General features: G+C 45.2%; 1 protein-coding gene across 1 annotated transcript; it reads left to right on the top strand.

Annotated features, from left to right (window-relative positions):
• On the top strand, positions 1 to 22,386 carry LOC123366855 (corepressor interacting with RBPJ 1-like). The gene is made up of 7 exons (XM_045010674.1): positions 1 to 167; positions 7,542 to 7,613; positions 7,920 to 8,069; positions 18,791 to 18,843; positions 19,901 to 19,984; positions 20,237 to 20,329; positions 22,330 to 22,386. The coding sequence occupies exons 2-7, from the start codon at positions 7,544 to 7,546 to the stop codon at positions 22,378 to 22,380; spliced, it is 501 nt and encodes a 166-aa protein (XP_044866609.1). The 5' UTR covers positions 1 to 167; positions 7,542 to 7,543; the 3' UTR covers positions 22,381 to 22,386.
• The last annotated feature ends 517 nt before the right edge of the window (positions 22,387 to 22,903 follow it).

The following is a 22,903-nucleotide window of genomic DNA, read 5'->3' as shown; positions in this document are numbered from 1 at the left end:
CCCGGGGGGGGCGGGGAGACACCCGGCTGCTCTGAACGCAGGCCCGTCCCCCGCGGAGCTCCCGGATGTAGCCCCCTATTCACTTCCGGTCGGGTCAGCCGTCTGCTTCCGGGTAACGGGGACGCTGGCCGCTGAGCGGGGGAGGCTGAGGCGGGACCTGGGCCCTGGTAAGTGCTGGGCGCGGCGCTGGCGCCCGGGAAGCAGCGTCTCCTTCCCCCTCTCCCCGGCCGCCGTCTGCCCCCTTCTCCCGGCCCCTCCCGCGCGGCGCTCCACCGCCCGCCCCGCCCCGCCCCGCCGCGGCCGGTGGCTTCCCGCGGGAGCTCCCTGCCGCCCGCCCGCCCGCAGGGAGAGGGAGCGCGGCGCTGAGCTGCCCCCGGGCGCGGCCCTGGCAGAAGCCCCCCAAGCACATCGCGGCGGGGGGGGGGGTTCACTTGCCCGCCCCGCTCTGGCTGGAACCGCTGTGCCCCCCCCCCGCCCGGTGTTCAAAACGCCTGGCCCAGACCCCGCGACATCACGGGGGGCTGGTGTGAGCCAGGGGCCCGAGCCGTGAACCCCGCGTAGGATGGAAACCGCCCCCGTCAGGCGTCCCTAGTTCCAGCCCCTGTGGATAACCTGGGGCAGGGGCCTCTCTGCTGCCTTCTGCTCTCCGCACCTTCAGAGGGCGCGCGGGGCCCTGGTTTTCTCCACCGCCCTGAGCAGCAGAAACTTGCTTTTTTAATGGGAGCTGAGATTCTCCTGTAATAACCTGACTCCTGGAGCTGGGGTTTTAAGTAAAACACCAAATATTGCTAGAGTTGGCCACATGGTGCTTCTGCATATCTCTGACTTGCTCACTAATTGAGAGGTAGTTGATAAGCTTCCTCAAGTGTTGTCATTGAAGGGCAATCTTTGCCCTAACAAAAAGGGATTGAAAGAGAGATGTATATCCCTCCCCAAAGCTAATCTTGCTGACTCCACGTGCCCTTAGTCGTGACCTGCACAGTGTGATGCTGTGCATAACAGCATGTGTTGGGTTAAGCACATTTTTAACTTTCAGAAGTCATCTCAGAAATCCATGTACATGTGCACCTGCAGCTGCAAATTAATCTGCACTGTGTATTAGGTTGCCTAGCAAAGAAGAGTATTTTGACTTCCTTTTGGTTTTCTGATATTTTTCGGGATTGCACTTGTACATATGCCACTATATTCAGTCTTTTGAATAAAATGTATAATAAATGTTGAACATCATAATCTTCTTAGTGCTCTGGCACTAAATTTTATGGTTAAAAGCTTAGGAAAATGAAAGATTTTTATTATTACAGTAGGTTCATTTTTGGACCTGAAATGTTTAACTTAGCCTGATTGTGTCTGTGTTTTTAAGGTGTGTAAGGTTGTTCATGCTGTGTGATCCCTTTGGCATTAGATCACCTGATGCAGAGAGTAGTTTTAATGCAGAATGAATTTGTTGTCATAGGCTTATATTGTGGTGATAGCAGTTTTTCTCCTTTTGAGATTTTTTTAAATTATTTTAATTTGCATGAGCTTTTAATTTAATTATTTCTATAAAGTTGCATTTAAGTGATGCTATCAACATCTTGCATTGTTTCCTCATCCCTTCAAAGTCTCAGGGAATTTAAATGGATTAAATACATTTCCAAGTCTATCTCCTTGTAGCACTGTCTAAAAAGTTTACATGACATAATCATTCACTTATAGTATTCATATATATGTCCTTTTGAAAAGTAGGTAAGTATTAACCTCATTTTATATTTTGCAGACACCACAGGCTTGTCTACACAGGGTTTTAGTCCACAGTAACTTTACTTAGTGTGCATTCAAGTGACTTGTATCCATACAACACAATTCTTCAAAGTATACTAATTGGCCATGTTCTGTAATTCACTCTGAAAATATATTAAGTTCATTGTGTATTGAGTTAGTGTGGACTAATGTATGTGTGTGTGCTCCACCCATTTCCACGAGCTTGGCAGTCTGCAAACTGCTACCCCATATTGCTTTGCGTGATGCCAGGACAGGTTTGTCTCTTTACCTGTGTGCCGTCTACTGCTCTGAGGTCATGTTGACTGGATATCACATAGCATGGATGTTTTGCTGTAATCTCCTACCATCTTAAGAGCCGAACACTAAGTACTAATGACCTGTGCTAAAAGAGCTATGAATGGAATCATAGAAGTGTAGGACTGGAAGGGACCTCAATAGCTCATCTAGTCCAGCCCCCGTGTGTGATGGGTTACCCTCTCCTCACACTCTGGGGTGCCACCTGATGTACTGGGGTACCACTGAGCCTGCCTGTTCCACCAGCCTGGGCTCCCTTACGCTGTTCTGCTGAGCCAGGCCCTCAAGCCTCCTCCAACACACACGCAGGTAGGGACACACCCAGCTGCAGAAAGACACAGACACTGAAATCAGCTCTGCATGGGAAGGCTTCAGCTAAGGAATTTCCCAGCACTCAAATGCACACCCCCTCTAGAGTGTAAACCCAAAATTATATTGTCTTGCGCTGCACAGATTACTATACAGCGAAAGCTCATGAAACTCATCCCCTCCCTCAATGTGGAGGAAGCACAGCTCATTTAAGGTTTCGTGTGCCAGTAATACATTTTAACGTTTTTAGAAGGTCTCTTTCTGTAAGTGTATAATATATAACTAAACTATTGTTGTATGTAAAGTAAATAAGTTTTTTAAAATGTTTAAGAAGCTTCATTTAAAATTAAATTAAAATGTAGAGCCTGCGGACTAGTGGACAGGACCCGGGCAATGCGAGTGCCACTGAAAACCAGCTTGTGTGCCGCCTTCGGCACCTATGCCATAGGTTGTCTACCGCTGCACTAAAGAAACTGGTTACAAGTAAAAGCAGCAAAGAATCCTGTGGCACCTTATAGACTAACAGACGTTTTGCAGCATGAGCTTTCGTGGGTGAATACCCACTTCTTCGGATGCAAGTGGGTATTCACCCACGAAAGCTCATGCTGCAAAACGTCTGTTAGTCTATAAGGTGCCACAGGATTCTTTGCTGCTTTTACAGAACCAGACTAACACGGCTACCCCTCTGATACTGGTTACAAGTAGTAATTTCTCACATAAATGTTGTTTTAGGCATTTCTTTCACAAGCCAGACACCTTTTTCAGCCTGGGCTCAGCTCTCTTTCACCCCCCCCTCCCCTCCCCCATCCTTGTTTCTTAGATGTTTTCAGCAGTCATCCTGAGTGGGTATTCAGTGAGGAATGAACACTGATTAAGTCACTCCCCTGTCTTAAATAGGTTTTACATATGACAGGAACCCTTTGTTTGCCACTGAGGCTTTGGCTACACTTGCATTTCAAAGCGCTGCCGCAGCAGCGCTGCCGCGGCAGCGCTTTGAAGCGCTAAGTGTAATCAAAGCGCCAGCGCTGGGAGAAAACTCTCCCAGCGCTGTCCGTACTCCACTTCCCTGTGGGGAATAACGGACAGCGCTGGGAGCGCGGCTCCCAGCGCTGGGGCTTTGACTACACTGGCGCTTTGTAGCGCCGCAATTTGCAGCGCTGCAGAGGGTGTGTTTTCACACCCTGCTGCAGCGCTGCAAATTTGTAAGTGTAGCCAAGCCCTGAGGTTCCCACACCCCTCAAAGGAAAAATATTGGTATTCTATGATGGAGTCCAGTACCATGATCACATGACCCTGCAGTTTCAAAGCAGCCATGAGTCAAAAGCCAATTGTTGCATCCCAGGCAGTTTCTCAGGAAGAGGGGAGATTAGCATCTTCAAAGTCCTATTGTTCTCCCTAATGGCCCATCCAGACTGATTGCATTCTGTCTCATGGGCATTCCCCAGGTGTAAGCCTACTTGTAATTGTTACATAGTCAATATTCCTAACTTCAGATACAGAAATGATAGATGCATACAAATAGGATAATCATATTCAGTACATCATAACCTTTCCAATGATACACCCATCTTGCATAAAATACATCTCAGAGATGCTATAATCATAACAATATTTCTATGAAGAATATGGGGTGTAGTGTCACACCCTGCACTCAAAGCAGGACTAAGTAATAAGTAGACCACCTGTCCGGAATGTTCTTAAAAACCTCCAGTAACACAGATTCCACAACCTCCCTGGCAATTTGTTACAGTGCTTAACTACCCTGAGAGTTAGAAAGTTTTTCCTAATGTCCAGCCTAAATCACCATTGCTCCAATTTCTGCTCATTGCTTCTTGTCCTATCCTCAGAGGTTAAGGAGAACAATTTTTCTCCCTCCTTCTTGTAGCAACCTTTTATGTACTTGAAAACTGTTATCCTGTCCCGCCCTGAGTCTTCTCCTCTCCAGACTAAACAAACACAGTTTTTTCAATCTTTCTTCATAGGTTATATTTTCTTGCCCTTTAATAATTTTTGTTCTCCTCCTCTGGACTTTCTCCAATTTGTCCACTTCTTTCCTTAAATTTGGCACCCAGAACGCGACACAATACTCCAGGCTAAGCCTAATCAATGTGGAATAGCGTGGAAGAATTATATCTCATGTCTTGTTTACAACCCTCCTGCTGAAACATCCCAGAATGATTCCCGCCCCCCCCTTTTTTTTTTCAACAGTGTTACATTGTTGACTGCTATTTAGCTTGTGATCCACCTCCAGATCCCTTTTTCCTAGGCAGTCATTTCCCATTCTGTGTGTAATTGATTGTTCCTTCCTAAGTGGAATACTATGCATTTGTCCTTATTGAATTTCATCCTGTTTACTTCAGACCATTTCTCCAGTTTGTCCAGATCAATTTGAATTTTAATTCTGTCCACTTGTAACTGCTTTCAGCGTGGTGTCATTCACAAACTTTGTAAATGTACTCTCTATGCCATTATCTAAATCAGTAATACTCAGACTGAGGCGCTCACAAGCGGCAAGTGGCTCTCTCTCCCCTGTGGCTCTTTGCAGCACATGATATTAAAACACTCAGATTTAATTATTAACCAATCAGGATGCTTTTACTATGCTATTAACCAATTGTAGTTGATAAAATAAGTACCGGTATACATTTTGCAGTGAGAGTACAGTAAATGAAACAGTGAATTCACACTTCTATGGATCTTCTGGGTAATATTGATCATTGGTTTGCTCCTTAACTACTGAGCTCTGAGTATCATTGATTTAAATCATTTGTGAGAATATTGACTAGAACTGGACCCAGGACCGATCCCTATGGGCAGGGATTTGGAGCAATCAAATTTTTGAATTGCTCTGTTCCGGCTTCGCTCCAGCTCCGGGCAAAAACCTACTGGTCCGTGCTCCAGCTCCGTGCTCCACTCCAAAGCCTTGCCTGTGGGACCCCACTCAATGTGCCCTTCCAGCTTGACTATGAACCACTGGTGACTACTCTATGGGAACAGTTTTCCGCCTTATAGTAGCACCATCTAGACCATGGCTACACTTGCAGCTGTACAGCACAGGGAGTTAAATCTGTCTTCGTACAGCTGAGCAGGGAAAGCGCTGCAGTCTGTCCACACTGACAGCTGCCAGCGCACTGTCGTGGCCACATCTGCAGCGGCATTGGAAGTGGTGCATTATGGGCAGCTATCCCAGCGTTCAAGTGGCTGCAACGTGCTTTTCAAAAGGGGGGTGGAGTGGAGTGTGAGAGGGAGCATGGGGGAGATTGAGAGTGGATTTTTGGAGCTGACACTCTGTGAACAGCTGCCTTGCAAGTTCCGACCCCCTCCGCCACCCCCTCTCACTCACTGAAAGCAAACAGCAGCTGATAAGCAGCCTCCCCAAAATGGACCCCCACGCTCCCTCCCTCCTGCGTGCCATGCCGCTTCTCTCCTCAAGCCCCTTCCCTCCCCCCTCTCTTCAAGCAAACACTAGCTGTGGGCGTTCCAAAGGGAGCCTGCCTGCCTCTGCTCATTCACAGCAAACAGTAGCTGTGTTTGTTTGTTTTTTTGATAAGCAGCTTCGGGAGCCTGGAGTTCACAACGAAATAGAGAGGCATCACAACAAAACAAAGAGAGTAATCTTTACTTAAAAGGATTACGGGAAGCTTCCGGAGGTCAGTTACAGCGTACTAAGATTATTTCTTGTTTACACTGGCACCCCAGCGCTGCAGTAGCAGCGCTATACTCTTTATTCCTCTCGCGGAGGTGGAGTACAAGCAGCGCTGTAGCCAGGGAGATACAGCGCTGTATGTGCCTTGCCAGTGTGGACGGGGAGTGAGTTACAGCACTATAAAGCCACCAACAGGGCTGTAACTCTCAAATGTAACCAAGGCCTTAGTCTGTATTTCCCTAGCTTGTTTATGGGAATTAAGTAAGAGTAAACCTTATGAAAATGTACCACTTCATGTTCTTATGAATTAATTTCAAATTTAAAGATCTCTTAATGTAAACTGCTTTAAAATCAGAATGCACTAGAAAGTGGAAAACCATGAGTTACACAAAATTGTTTTGTTTTAATGTCAGATGAGAATTTTAGAGTACAGCTTCTGTATATTAGAATCATAGAATTAAAAGATGGAAAAGACCTATTAGATCATCCAGGTCATCTTCCTGCTGATGTAAGATTGCACTGTAGGGAACATTTTCTTGTGTTTATGCATGGATGTTAAAGGTAACATGGCACTTTTTGGTGAGAGAGAGTGAGTTTTCCCTGGTATCCTAGCAAAAATTCCCCCTCTATGCCACTGTTCAGCAATGTGATATGTACTGTCTGCTGAGTGCTCCACACCAAAGGTGGTTGCATTTCAGTGGTTTTGTGTTATATTTAGCATATGAAGCCCTTTGTGGTGAGTCTTCCGACTAGAAGGCAGTATATAGTGGTTTTTTTTAATTATGTACAAACTTGGATGTCTGCAAAATTGGTTTTAAAATGTGCTTTGAACAATGACGTGCGTGTAGTGTCACAGAATTTTTCTGATTTAATCAAGGTACAACAGTCTTAAATTAACTTCCACACATATATATGAATATAAAAGTGGTGAGTATGAATGCAGTTTTTGTGTGTGGACATATGTATGTATGTGTATGTATATATACATCCATATATACAGTACTTGGGATTTTTTTTGTGCAGTTCCCAGCATAGCAAGATTAGACCCTACACCAGGGGTAGACAACCTATGGCACGCATGCCAAAGGTGGCACGCGAGCTGATTTTCAGTGGCACTCACACTGCCCGGGTCCTGGCCACTGGTCCAGGGGACTCTGCATTTTAATTTAATTGTAAATGAAGCTTCTTAAACATTTTAAAAATCTTATTTACTGTACGTACAACAATAGTTTAGTTCTATATTATAGACCTACAGAAAGAGACCTTCTAAAAACGTTAAAATGTATTACTGGCATGCAAAACCTTAGATTAGAGTGAATAAATGAAGACTTGGCACACCACTTCTGAAAGGTTGCCATCCTCAGCCCTACACCCATGTTTCGTCCTGGTGTAGTTTGATATTTATCTTTCTTCCCCCATCTAAATAATAGGAATTGATCATGGAAACGTTCCCTGATCTTAGCTACCATTGTACATGTATGTTTCCAAGAAAGCCTTTTTGGTGATATTTATATACATTTCTTTTCACTAGATATGGATAACAGACGTGATGAGAAATGTGGAACACCATGCGCTACATCACAAGAAGAGATGAAAGTCAGAGGTGGGAGTCATGAAATCAAACTCTAGTCTAGGACAATAGCTGCTGCAGAAAAACTCTTATTATTTGTATACTATGCTTTGCATGAGTAAAAATGTTTGATTGCATTGCTTGGCATTGTTATTAGCTAACTTATGTTGGAAATGACAGAAGGCAAGGACAATGGTTTTATTTTATTTTTTTAATGGCTTCACCAAATCTTGTCTTAAATTTTAATTTCTATAAAAATGTGCCTTCAGAGCTTAAGTTATTAGCTTGTGTGTTGTCACTATTTGAAACCTAATGAACCAGGCCTTATATTCTCCTAAGGGAAAGACAAGAGAAAGCGAAAACGCAGCAGAAGCAGATCATCATCCATTTCATCAACATCATCTGCTAGTACTACTACTACATCCTCCTCGTGCTCTTCATCAAGATTTTCCTCTTCTTCAAGCAGCAGAAGCAGTTCAAGTGGCAGAGGTAAGTTGCCATTACTGCACTTGAGTTTGTATTTACTCGTTCTAACAGTGCTGCTACACATATTTGAAACTTACTTTAAATGTAGCTTAATTACCAGGAAATAACTGTACAAGTTAGTGCACAACCTTTGCTGTCTTTGTTTCTTGAGACTGTTTTCATGTAACCACTTCCTGTAGCTACTCAAGCGCCTCTTTACACAGTGCATGTGCTGTCATTTTAAATTAACAAATCAAAATTAGAAATAAAAAAAATTCTTTTCACTCAAAGCAACAAGTAAGATCTCAAATAACATTGTGTACATTTAAAATGTTTTAAAACAAAACAGTTGAAATTTGTTTCTACTTGGTCTGGACAGGCAGGCAAAAGTTAGTTTTTTGATTTAATCTGAATTTTGGTCTCAATCCTACAAACGCTTAAAGGTGTGACGTTTACTCATAGGACTAGTCCCATTGAAGTCAATAGGACTGCACTCGTGATTAAAGTTGTGGCTCGAAAGCTTGTCTATCTCTCCAACAAAAGTTTGTCCAATAAAATATATTACCTCATCCCCCTTGTCTTTATGATTAAGTTAAGCAGATATGTAAATATTCTTTGACTAGGGGTCCCTATGGATGCTCCACTTTAGGTGTCTGTGTGCTTTCAATCAGAGATCTTTGGTAGTAATGTCTGTGGGGTCCACATCTGCACCATGTACATCCCCGTGCTCCAATCTGAGAGCATATAGAGGAGGGTGGACCCGCCACTATTCCAGTTCCTTCTCAACAACCTGCAACTAGAGATGCAGCATTGCGTTATCCGTTAGCTTCAAAGTTTTAGCTAGCTGACTTATTTTAGTCTTACTTCTTTTAATATTTTTTTATTAATTTCCCAAACACGGTGTGTGCATTTGGGGGTCCCCCCTCATGCCCTCCACACCTGACCTTGGCCTCTCCTTGTCTTCCACCTTCTCTGTTGTGGGGTATGCCCAAAATCTCAGGCTGAAAACCCTGCCAGACCTGTAATAGGTCTTTTTGCCTTAGTGATGGACATTCCAGCTGTCTTAGGGTCGCATGTTCCATCTAAGTGCAAGATCTGCACTGGTTTTAAGAGCAAGTCTAGGAATCTGAAGGACAACAGGCTCAATCTTCTCCCCATGAAGCATTCCTTGAGACCTGCTACCACTTCAGGCCCCCTTGTATATTGGCCTCAGACAACCTGAGTGCCCTGGCAACTTTCACAGCTCTGACTCCAACGAGCGGAGACCTTGGAACAGCTTCAGAGGGTCTAAGAAGACGGAGAAGTCATCCCCGAAATCAGGTAGCAAGTATATCTTGCGTCTGGTCTGAGTACTGCTGTAGTTCCTACATCCTCAAAGATTATCTGCAGCATGGTGCTCTCTGAGAAATCTCTCAGCAAACAGCTTCACAAGACACTGACACGGGTACCTGTCTCAGAGTCCTCCAGTCACCAGGGACTCCTTGAAGAAACTGTCTTTGACCGTGACCCACTTCTACAGGTAATGGGCGAAAGGACCATATGCATCATCCAGCTGTACCATCCCTGGTAACATCAGCTTCATCCTAGCCAGCCACATGGTGCCCTACTTTGTTGGTACCAACTAGGTTCCTTTTGCAAGAGGATCTTTGAGTGTTGGAAGAACCTGAATCGCATCTACTGAGCTGTATGAAGAGAGATCTTCTGAAAGTACTGATGTATAGCTCCCCTGCCCCAGAGTGTCACCACACCTGTAGGCCTTGTCTACATTACACAGTTCTGTCATCAAAAGGCAGCTTTCATCAGCAAAATGATGGTGTACACACGGCAATGCTCCTCCCGCCGATTTTAACTCTCCTGCTTCACCACTGACATAAAACCGCCTTGACAAGAGTCATAGAGCTTTTTGTGATGAAGTTAGAGTGATGCAATGCCAGTGTGGACACTGCGCTTGCTCATGTTGTCCTAATTGGTCTCCAGGAGGTGTCCCATAATGGTCAGCAGTTTGAACTTTGCCAACCTGCAGATCTGCAGGCATGTGCCCCTCTCCCTTTTAAAGCCCCAGGAATTTTTGAAATTCCTGTTCCTGTTTACTCAGCATGGACAGCTCACATAGCAAATGCACAGCTGACCATGCTGACTTTCTGCAGCAAATGCACTCCTGCCCTGGAGTACACTGGAGTTGTTGGGTTTGGGGGGCAAGGAGGCTGAGCAGTCACAGCTCCACTCCAGCTGTAGGAACTTTGATACCTATGGGCAGATTGCTCGTGGCACGCAGGAGAAGGGGCACAAAAGGGACATGCAGCAGTGTCATGCTAAGATCAAGGAGCTGAGGCAGGTGTACCAGAAGGCAAGGGAGGCAACCGTCGCTCTGGTGTGGCGCTGAAGACATGCCACTTCTACCAGGAGCTGCACACTATCCTCAGTGGTGACCCTACCTCCACCACCAAGAGTCCCTTGAATACTTTGGGCAGGGACTGGAGGCAGCAGCCAGCAGAGTCAACCCTGGGGATAAAGTGGTGGACAAGGAAGTGGAGCTGGAGGAGGATGTGAGACCTGCGACAGGGTCAGCCGATGGCCTGGCGAGTCGAGCCAGCACCTCCTTTTTGACTCTGGAGGAGTCTAGCCAGTCCGAGCACTCCGTCTGTGGCATGCCTGATGCAGGAAAGGGGAGCTCTGGTAAGTACTCATTTTGCTTTGATACTGCATGGTGACAGGAGGTTGAGCTCTGCTTTATTTTGTTACGTGATAAAAGTGGGATAAGGGATAGAAATTAACAACACTAGGTACTCTTTGCATCTGCTTCTCATTACCTTGTGCAGCTATGCAGTGGGGGCCCTGCGGAAAAGTTTGTTAATGCACACCAGGATGTCCTGGGAATCCTCCATAGTGATTTCTAGGAGACTTTCCTGGCGGTACTCTGCAATCCTCTGCCGAAGATTCCTCGGCAGAACTGCTTTGTTTCTTCCCCCGTTGTAGGAAACTTTGCCACGCCAATCGGCAGTTACTTCTCCAGGAACCAAAGCAAGCCACAGGCGAGCAGCATACGGACCCGGTCAGAAGCTGCATGCATGCAGGAGATGCACCCTTGCATCCTTGGTTACCCTCAGGAATGAGATATCAGCTTTGATCACCCCTGCCTGTGAAAAATAGTGCCAGTATTCAGAGTAGTGTTCCTAGGCGCTTGTAGTGATACCCTTTGTCCCATCTTGCCCCTTCCGTCTCCCTCCCTTCCAGGCCAAACTCACCATGTTTTGGGCTCTCACTGTGCTGTGTGCTTGCTAAGGGAAGGTGAGAAAGAGGTGTATGTAACTGTTATGATTCAAGGCTGTGAGCGCACTCACAATACTACCTCGGTTTGTTTCTTTTCCTTCTGCAGATGTGCCCTTGAGGGCCACCCCCTACGCACCGGCGGAGCGCCTCCATCAGATAAGGAGGCGAACCAGGAGGAGTAAGGAGGACATATTTAGAGAACTGCTGCAATCAGCCGATGCTGCAGACAGCGAGAGCAGAGCGTGGAGAGAGACGATCAATGAAAAACTTAGAATGGATAGCCAGGAGAGGAGACGGGGGCAAGAGCGGATGATAAAGCTGATGGAGGACCAAACAGAAATGCTGAGGTCGCTGATTGCACTGCAGGCAGAGCACATCCGTGCTCAACTTCCCCTGTAGCCTGTACAGAACTGCATTCCATGCCATCCCCAAACTCCCCACACACATTCCTCGCATGTTCCCAGCCCGTCGCAGTACCCCTTGCCCTTGACCCCTAGGGACACGTTTCATAATGACAACTGGACTTGCACATAGCTGTGAGAGCCTCATTTGAGACAGTGCTCCTCAGGGTCATGTCCCATGTAGGAAATGGAAATCTATGTATTGCTGTTTAATAAAAATATAGACTTAGAAATAAAAGGAATCTTTTTGTGTCCTGCACACAGTAGTTGCTGCTAAAATGCATATACAGTGGCAATCGTCATATTTGCAGACTACAGTTAGTGCTTTGGCAGCAGTCAGTACAAGGGTCATTCAATGCAGCAAGTAAACAATGCCTGGCTGAATGCATTAAAGAAACACGTTACTAGGGCTCATTATCAAAATGCTACTTCAAAGCCTCCATGATTCAAGCAGCCCCCTGTTGAGCTCCTCTAATAGTCCTGGTATCTAGCCACTCAAAATGAGCCACCAGGCAATCTACCTAAATGCTCCACCCCAGGGTAACTTTCCCCGTTAGCTCTGCTTATGTTATGCAGAGCACAGCAGGCTGCTATGACAAGGAGAATGTTTTCCTCATTGAGATCTAACCTGCCAAAAGGGCAGCACCAGAGACCCTTTAATCTGCCAACTGCACATTCAGTGGTTATTCTGCACCTGCTGAACCTGTTGAAGTGTTCCTTGCTGCTCTCAAGGTTTCCAGTGTAAGGCTTCATGAGCCACAGGAGTAAGGGGTAGGCTGGGCTCCCAGGATCACTGTGGGCACTATCCACATCCCTTATTGGAATCTTCTGGTCTGGAAAGAAAGTCCCTGCTTGCAGCTTTCAGTACAGGCCAGAGTTCCTGAAGATGCATGTGTCAGCCACCTTCCCTGACCACCCCGCATTGATATCAGTGAAACTACCCCTGTGATCGACCAGCGCATGCAATACTATAAAGTAGCCCTTTCTGTTGGTATAATCTCACAAGATGGTCTAGAGCTGAAATTGGGATATGCGTGGCATTTATCACCCCGCCGCAGTTAGGGAATCCCATTCCTGCAAAGCCATCCACTATTTCCTAAACATTGCCCAGAATCTCAGTACTCGGCTACAGACCAGCCGCAGAAATTTTGACATCTATGAGCAGATTGCCAGGGGGATGCAGGACAAGGGATAAGACAGGGATCAGCAGCAGTGCTCTGTGAAAGTAAAGGAGCTGCATCAGGCATATCAGAAGGCCTGGGAGATATGCCTGATGCACGGACCTGCAGTTTTTACAAAGAGCTACAGGCTGTATCTTGGGGAGACCTCATCACGACCTCACCCACCACCATGGATTTCTCGGAGAAGCCCGAGTCTCAGGCCCCTGCCATGAACACTGAGGAGGAGGGTAGGGGCTGTGACCAGGGGTTCTAGCTATGTTGTGAGCCAGGACCTGTTTGAGAGACTGCTGCAGTCCACTCAGTCAAGCACAGGTGAGCCTGATGCAGGGGAAGGAACCTCGGCTAAGTGTGTAAATTTATTTCCCATTTCAGTAGCACCCCCAATTTATCAGGAGACAGCTATTGACTTTTCATTAATTTACTCAGACTAGAAGAGGTAGAGGTGCAACAATGAGAGGTAGAATTATTTGTTTTTCATTCCCCTCTTTTGGCAGGGGATGGGGGGACACGCAGCGCAGTTTGTTTATGTACACAAGGATGTCCCTTGAATCCTCCTGAGAGATCTTGGTGAAACTTTTGGAGGGGTATTCTGCAATCTGCTGCCAAAGGTTTCTAGGGGTGGCAGCCTTATTTCTTCCTCCATAGTTGGACACTTTCCTGTGCCAGTCAGTGATAACTTTGGCAGGTACCATTGCAGTACACAGGCTAGCAGCATACAGGCAAGGGCAGATTCAGGATACCAGCAGCAGCTGTGCTCTGTGGCTTTGTCACCCTCAGGAGTGAGAACACCTAAAATCACCACTGCTTGTGGAAAATGGTGCCAGTCTTCAGAGCCATTGTCCTATACTCCCATATAGCTTCATGCAGCCAAGCAATTCCCTCATTTCCCTTACCCCTGCTAGGCCATACTCCCTGTGGCTGGTGCTCTGAGTGCTCCCAAGCAGAAGTATCAATAAGTGTTTAAAACTTTAGGGGAGCGAGGGGAAGGGAGTTCTGAATTTTAACTTGTGCTTTTATGACTATACTGACATATAAACCCTGTATTTTGTCTGCTGCTACTGCTGTTGTGGCCTTGAGGGGTTCCCTCCACACCCGCAAAACGCCTGAGCCAAATGATGAGAAAGAGGAGGACTCAGGGTGACGTATTCAGTAAGACCCTGCAAGCCAGGGCTGCATTGGGCCATGAAGAGAGGGCTTGGAGGGCCAATATCCTAGAGTGAACCAGGGAACCAGTCAGCGTGTTTTGGAAGGATTCCTGCTGACAGGGTCCTGGGCTGGGACTCAGAGGAGCAGCGAGGGCCTGAGTCCCCCTGCCCTGGGCGCCACCCCCACCCGCCCGAGTGGTACCCCACTTCCCTAGCGGACCAATAGGCCACACAATCCCTATTGTTAGGTGGGCTACTCTTGACTCTGGCCACTGGGCCATGCTGCCCTGAGCGGAAGGGCTGCTTTATTGACACTGGTCGCTAGGCCGTACTTCCACATTTGATAGTCAGGGTGATGAATGAGGGATCTAAATGGCTGCTATACAGTTCTTTTCCCTTCTCGCCCTACGTGACCCAGCACCCGTGACTGGGTGTACGTACCCCGCAACAGACCTGTAATGAGCACTGAGCCCACAGTGGTGTCTGACAATCTGCTAAGCAGGGATGGCACCCTTATAACTTCCCAGCCCCAGGTGCTGCCTGAAGTGACCCCGGTGCTGTGGCCAGTAACCAAAGAGGCTATGCCACCGGAGCAGTTAGAGCACAGCTGCGTCTGTACTCGGAAAAGCTGTTTGGCGATGACCTGGGGAAGCAGCCCCCTACAGAACCTGCAGCAGAGCAAGGGCCAGAGCCTACTAAGTTTCTGTTGCCATGTTTGCTGCTGTTACTGTATGGATGGGAGGGATTTCCAGCTTATGGCCCTATGAAGTTATTAATATAAGCCAGGGGTTTAGTATACCTGTGTTCAGTGCGGAACCCACACCATTCCCCTAACATCCTCCACACTCCTTTCCTCCAGCACCACGTGGGATTCAAAATGAACCCCACAAAATGAGGAAGAAAAGTTAAGCAGTTCTCCTGAAACAGAGACCAGTTACTTGCTGATTGTTACAAGTATAGGTTGGGGCTCCACAAATAGCCTCATGTACCCCTCTTGTGTAATACAACACAGCTTATAAATAGACCACGCCTGGACTGGCCTGGACTGTCTGTAAACGGAGTCTCAAAAAACCCTGGCTGTTCAGACCAAACCAGAGTGTGTATTTAGTTCATAGCTGCCTTAAATCTGACTCCAAATTACAGCGGAGGATGGCTGTCTCTCTGTGTTAGGAGTCCCTGTGGCTGGCGATCAGCCAGGTCTGTCATGGACACAGGGTGCTTGTAAGGAGGCTGTCCTACATCTCCGTGCTAAATCAGCATCTTCTCTATGAGGAATTTTCACTCATTACTGACTGGTGACAAATGTGAACTTCTCATGGAGTAGGAACTCCAGATGGTTACGTTGCAGGCTGGGGCGTGCCTGTTAGGGCTACCTCTGTAACTCACGAGCCCGCTCTGTAACACTTCCTGGAGGTAGCCAAGGTTGTAAGACATCTCGCTACCACCTGGCCTTAGCACGAGGAAGCCTTGTCTGTGCCTGGTGGGGTCAGTTCCCTAACACCACCAGTCTCTGGCAAACCAAGCACTGCCTTCCAAGCCTCCACAGTCCCTACTCTCTGTCGACAGGTTACTGATAGGCACACTCCCAACCCAAGCCCTCCGAACATCTGCCTGTGGTTCCGGCCCTTCTTCCACTGGACTCCCAAAGGAACAATACACCACAGTAGAACCCAGCTCCACTTAACACCCAGCGCTCAGATTTGTTTATAGAGAAAGCTAGTATTGGTTTATTTAACAAAGAACCGATTCAAATGATTAGAAGCAGGAATATTGGAAACAAAGTGTTCCATATGAAATAAAACTATAATGGGCATATTAGAGCCCAAATTTAACTGAGACACTGTCATGTTATAAGAGCAAAAGCTCAATCAAGGCAATGAACACTAGCATATGGAACAGACAAATGTAACCTGTGTATTCATCCACTCCTGTCCAGTTGTGACCTGCACATATAAAATGCACCAGAAAGGCCAAGGACAACAGAGGGACAGGGGACACCCAGAAATAGTTGTCTGTGTCATTTGGCAGCATGCATCTTCCACTGTTTTGGCACTGAGTTTGGTTATTGTGTTGTACATTTTGATTGCTGCTAGTCAGCCTTTCTGGTTCTTACTTTGGTACCTAATAACTACATGTTTAAAATAAAGTGTTGAATTTGCACACAAGACTACAGTAGCAAGTTTTATTATATGTAGTGTTAAAGGTGGCACAAACTTTAATAAATGTCATCACATACCCATTCTCAATAAACCACAGCAGAGGTTTGCCTGCTGCTTCTGGGCCGTATGTCAGCTTGTAGGTTCATAACACTTCACGCCAGGCTGCATTCCTGATGCCTCCAATCCTGGCCCAGAACCATCTACACTCCAACAAGCACAACCACTCCAAACAGATGTCTGTCCCTCTGAGAGTTCTCAGCCCTCTCAGTTGGTGGAAGGATCTCCACAAGGTTGGCATGGGAGTCCCATTTTTGTGTTCACCACCCACAAAGACCATCACCACAGACACCTCCCTAGTGAGCTGGGGAGCTCATCTCCAGAACCTCATGGAACAAGGCAGTTGGACACCTCAGGAGTCTTCTCTTCCCATCAATCAGAGCAGTTCATTAGGCATACATCCACTTTCTACCCAAGATCAAGGATCGCTTGGTCAGAATCATCATGAACAGCAGAGTGTCCATATGCTATATGAACCGCTAAGGAAGAGCAAGTTCTCAGTCCTTGTGCACAGTGGTAATACAAACTTTGGAACTGGTGCATAACCCACCAAATTGACATACCATCAGCATATCTGTCTGGTCTGCACAACACCCATAGCAAACACACTGACCAGACATTTTTGCCAGGACCACGAATGGGAACTGGGTGATCCTATCCAATGAAAGATTTTTCTTGCCTGGGGATTCCCAGGGATAGACCTCTTTCCAACACTGTTCACTACAGCATACCAGCAGTTCTGCTCCAGGGGAGGATGTAGCTGCAACTCTTTAGGAGATGCCTCCCTCACCTCACCCATTGGCCTGGAACTCTATTCTGTGCCTCTCCCCTAATACAATTGTGCCTTAAGTTCCCAAACAAAGTAAAGCAAGAGAAAGCAGTAATCATCCCCTGAGCACCAACCTGGCTGAGGCACATATGGTTCCTGGACCCAATTTGCCTGCCTCTGTGGCTACCTCTTTGCTTGCCTCTGACCACAGACCTACACCCAAGGACTGGGCACAATAGTCACCCCAGTCTATCCATACTACATTTCAAGGCCTGGCTCCTCGATGGCCCTTGGGCATAGTAGAGTGTTCTTTCAAAGTACAGAATGTGCTGTTTGAATAGTAGAAAACCCTCCACAAAAAAGACTTACTTGCAAAAGTGGAAGCAGTTCTATTCCTGGTGCACCCAGCAGGTATTATCACCCTCTGAGTCACACCTCACTCACTGAGTTTAAAAACCCTGGGTTTGTCACTCAGCTCCATCAACATCCACCTGGCTGCTACTACAGCTTTTCACTCACCTGTTTCGGGGTTTTCAGTATTCGTGCACCCTGTGACTTCAACATTCAACTTTAACCAACCTTTTTCCTCACAACAGAGACCCTACTCCACCGTGGGACCTTAATCTAGTTCTCAATGCTTCAGGAAACCACCCTTCAAGCTCACAGCGAGTTCTCTCATATGTAAAATGCGGATAATCCCACCCTCTCACGTCACAGAGATGCCAAACTATTAATGTTTGCAAAGCACTAAGCTACTGTAGTGATTAGCGCCATAGAAAAGCCCAGGAGGAAATTAATTCTGTCTTCAGAGCAAGATTTGAATAGTGTGGAGTAAACAAGGCTTAGGGCCACACGTTGAACAAGGATAAAACAAAATAATTCATCGCTGCCCATTAATTGAGCACAGTCCATCCTGTGCACTGAATGAGTCAGGGGTCCTGTGGAAAAAATAATGTAATTATAGAATTAAGGTCTGTATCAATGCACAGGGGGTCCCAAATACTGGGATTTCTTAACATTTGAGTGCTTTCCACTGCAACGGTAACAATCTTTCAACACAGCCTTTTTAGGGACTAGTCTAAAGAAGTTATAGAGCTAATTACTTAATTTTAGTCATTATAATCTGGTCTCTGGACTATCAGCTTGGCAACCCCTTACACAAAGTCAAAATTTTTCACAACTCTCCTACATATACTAGAAAAATAAAAATAAAAAAAAGTATCCATGATAACAACAAGGCCATATAATTTGTGTGTGTGTTGAGCGGTTGACAGAATACTTGACTTTGAAGGGGAAGGGAGGGGGAGAGTGTGGAAGCGAGATTGTCTTTGCTTTAGATTGTAATAAAATTTTCCAGGGCTCATGACCCCATAACTGCATTTTGTAACCACTGGGAGTCATATACCCATCCGTGGAGAAACACTGATCTAGATATTATGTTGGATAGGTTCATAATTTGTGACAGTAGCTGCAGAAACAGATAGTGTTTGTTTGAAATAATATAAATATATTGATGCAAGTCATCACCGGTGGTGAATTACGGATTTATAATGTCAATATTCTACCACAAGGTGGCAGCAAACTGAGTTTGTGTTTTGCCTCATGTGTCAAGGTTCATATAGTTTAGCCAAACTTAAGTATTCTTTTCTTACTCACACTTGCAATACTGTCCCTTTCCTGCTGTACTCATTTCAATGTTTTATATGTAAAATAACCCATACTTTAAAAATTGTAAATTATAGACTCTTTTTTTTTTCTCTTAGATTCTCCCAAGTCTAAATCAAAGAAAAGGAAAAAAGAAAAACGCAACAAAAAGGTAAATATTTGCTGACAGAAATAAATAGCAATCCAGGCAAAAAAATTTAAATGCTACTGTATTCTGGTGTGATTAAAACTCACCTGGGAATCAAAATAAGGAACATAATTGTTCATTTAAAAGGAGACATTTCTGTGGTGATATTAAATGAATTGAAATTAAAATGTACAAATTGACTGTTTCAGCGGAAAAATTAAATGGAGCTTCTCCTAATAGTGTCTGGAATGGGTGCAGGTAGAACTTAAGGCACTCTTTGAGAGGCATTGGGGACCCTGGTATGAGTTCTGTTACTGACCTGCTGCCTCTGTCTATGCAATCACTGCATTACCGGTATGAAACTTCTTGTTAAACACCTTGGGGACCTTGTGTGACTGGTGCTATATAAAACAGCATCCAATTCTACTGTGGTAGCTTTGCTGCAATAAAAATGCCATAATGGGATTATGAGCGAAGACAGTTGCATCTGGTCTACATTTCTGCAACCAGCTCCATCATTTGGCAGCACAGAAAGGAATGAATTCACCATTATGTTTAGAAATGTATTAGCTTCAGTTCCACCGAATGTTTGTGGACATCAGAAACAAATGATAACTTTTTGAAAGTAGTGTGCAACAGACTACAGATTTTCCTAAATTCTGTTTAAGCTTAATAAGCTTGTTGTATCCATCAAGAAAATAAAAGCAGGTTAGATATAATAATGTAATCTGCATTTTGTTACTGTCATATACTTTTTATTTCTATCACTTTCTGCTCAGGGATTTCAGATATTTAGTGAGGCAGGGTGGACCAGACCTCCCAGAAACAGGGTCAGGGAACCCACCACCACTTCTGTTTCCTGGGATCATGGGGGTCGCTAGGCCTTAATAAACATCAGCCTCTTTGCTGCCCCCCCATTAATACATCTCCCAGAGTTGGTCCAGGCGTGGGGAGCTATGGCAAATGTGACTTCCAGGACAGTAGCAGGAAATTTGTGAGTTCATACATATTTGGGTTGGGTTTTTTTTTCTTGTGCTTCGGTGAGAAGTATGAGCTTTGCATATGTGTCTTATACTTTTAGAAGAGGAAGAAAGAGAACAAGCTGAAGAAAAAGAAAGAGAAGAAAAAAAAGAGAGAGAAATCAGGGCCTGTCCAGCTTTCCAAGGTACATGTGCTGGCATCTGTTTCATAGTGCTCTGTTACGCTCCCATTCCTCCCCATGCACAAGTGTTTATGAAATAAAAGGCCCACCAGGAAATGGAGTACAGCATGCCTAGCTTCTGCGCTCCAGGAGAGGGAAGTTAGTGTCTGTTCCCTGCATGATAATAAAATGTGCTTATTAATATAACGTTGTTTAGAAAAGTGTGAGCATATTTTTATTCTTTGAAATGTATCACAGTGCATGATCTCATTTTAGTACCTTAAAGACAAAAAGAAGACCGAAAACTACAGTATGATAACAGGAAAAAAAATTAAGATGAAAATAAAGAAGAGTAAAAAGGATAAAGAGGTAAATGGCTGAAAATGGTCTGTATGTCCCAAAAGACGGAGTACAGGTGTTTTTTTATATAATCCCAGATCACTTGCATTGTGTAGATGAGCTGATTGTGCTTTTAAAAGCTTTAAATTGAGTGCAATTTTTTATGTAGTTATGGGGTCACCAGAGAGAGATTAAATTTAGTCCCTTGGGCATAAAATAATTGTATGATGTGTGCATGGACTATTGTGATATTCAGACATGTAAAGAGTGCCTATCTAACTTAAGTAAGAAGCCCTGAGTTCGCTACAGTTTTCTCATAACCAGTTCATGGTTTTCTCCATTGGTGTGATTTATAGTTGGTTTTACTTTTAACTCTTCTATGAAAGAGGGAGTACTGCCACCTTCCCAGTGTCTTGGGTTTCTACATTTGGGCCTGGTCTACACTACACTGAGAGGGGGGGCGCGAGCTAAGTCAATCTAAGTTACGCGACTTCAGCTATGAAAATAGCATAGCTGAAGTCGACGTACTTAGAACTAATTACCGTGGTGTCTTCACTTCGGTAAGTCAATGGCTGATGCTCCCCGGTCGACTCCGCCTACACTTCTCACTCCGGTGGAGTAGCGGAGTCGATAGGAGAGTACTCGGCTTTACTGTCTTCACTAGACACGATAAATCAACCCCCACTGGATCGATCGTTCCAGAGGTAAGTGTAGACATACCCTTGGCTGTGTTCCTTGCCCCCATTTTCTTGAAGTGTGTGAGGCTAGTCATCGCTGTGCAGGTGTCGAATGGGAGAAAAGGGGATGGTACTCCACACACTCTTTCCCCACAGCTCCAGAACTGCTGGATCATTCTGTTAAGATGGTCAGCTGTGAAATAGTTAAATTTTGACAATTAAATGGACGCTTGAGAGTCACAACCCAAATTATATTTCCACACTTCTCAGCAGTTCCCCTTGTTTGTCTGCGGTCTGTGAGACACCAATCAGCAGGTATTCAGTTTGGCTAGCCAGTGCTATTGAATTTGATTGGCTAACTGTTCAATGATCACTGCTCACTTTATAGTTGATATATTACACTGACCATTTTGAGGTTAAATTTAGTCAAAAATATATTGTTTGGCTATTGTTGCCCTCAAGCCATGCTGAATCTGACTTGATTTTGCCACTTTTATCCTAAGAATCAAACTGCCTGATGTCTAGATGATGGTACTTCATAGTTCCTTATCTGATTATTTATAGTTGCTATGATACCTACTGTTGATGAGGTCAATACATTTGTGCCACTTGTTCAAACAATTTAGTATTTGCAATAAAAGTTTTGTTCATAAAATTACATTCTAAACTGTGACTCTTTATAACATAAGTGTTGCTACTATCAGAAGAACAGAGTGAAACCTGTATAAAGGACAGGGGCGGCTCCAGGCACCAGTGCTCCAAGCGCGTGCCTGGGGCGGCAAGCCACTGGGGGTGCTCTGCCGGTCGCCGCTAGGGCAGCAGGCAAGGTGCCTTCGGTGGCTTGGCTGTGGAGGGTCCGCTGGTCCCGCGGCTTCAGTGGACCTCCCGCAGGCATGCCTGTGGGAGGTCCGCCAAAGCCGCGGGACCAGTGGACCCTCCGTGCTTGGGGCGGCAAAATGTCTGGAGCCACCCCTGATAAAGGACCACCCTTAGAAGGCATCCTGAGGCTGCATATCTGGCCTGATTCTTCAGTGCTTTGCACCCAGTATAGCCATATTTATCGTGCAACACAGGAGATCATGATGTCCAGCCATCTGGATTTGGTAGCAGTAGACGTCCATTTTACACAAGTGTAAATTACTACACAGAATGCAAAGCAGTGGAGTATCAGGCCCATTGAGTACTATTCTGTGTCTGTGAGAAAACTACTTTTCACTGATTTTCTGTCTCCCTTGAGTGGTCCTTTAAGTTTCTGTGTAATAGAAATGTACACTTCCAAGCTGACTTCTTAACAAATTACATTGTTTACCGAACAAACAAGTGATTTATAAGAACTGCTTTTCTAATCCACAGAGAGACCGAAACCGTGCTGAACTCCTCGATTTCCTAAACTCTGCCTTGTAATGGAAAGAGTGCCAAGCAAGGACTTGTAAATCTCCCAAGCCAACCGGTCATCCTGCCTAGCAAAACACAAAGGAAACTCAGGGAAAAGGGCACTATTTGTGACAAGACCAGACTCTTGTGCTGTGAAGACAATCAGTGTCCTTTACAACTGGCAAAATGAAGAGTTACTGCTAACTTGTTTATTAATATCCATGTCCTTCTTTTGAGATCCTAAAGTAATAGCCAAGTTGCAATGTTGTATGAGTGCTTAAAATGTGTTGCTGATGATGATCTGAAGTGAAATGACATTATTGTACTTCAGCGTATCAAATACATCCCAGAGCTGCATGTAGAGCACACTCATAATTTCAAATGTCTTTAATGTTTGTGGTAGCTGAAACATAGCAGAGTACTAGAAAAAATAGGTGTTTCTGTATATATCTTTCTTAGTAGTGATTTTATTTGTTCTAACGACCACGATGACTCTTTGTGAATAGTACAGCTACAGAAATGAATATCTTTTTTAACAATCATCTTCAATATG

Source organism: Mauremys mutica, chromosome 3, assembly GCF_020497125.1.
Source record: "Mauremys mutica isolate MM-2020 ecotype Southern chromosome 3, ASM2049712v1, whole genome shotgun sequence".
Taxonomy (NCBI): Eukaryota; Metazoa; Chordata; order Testudines; family Geoemydidae; genus Mauremys; species Mauremys mutica.
The sequence above is the reverse complement of the archived record's forward strand: the minus strand, read 5'-3'. Positions and strand labels throughout refer to the sequence as shown.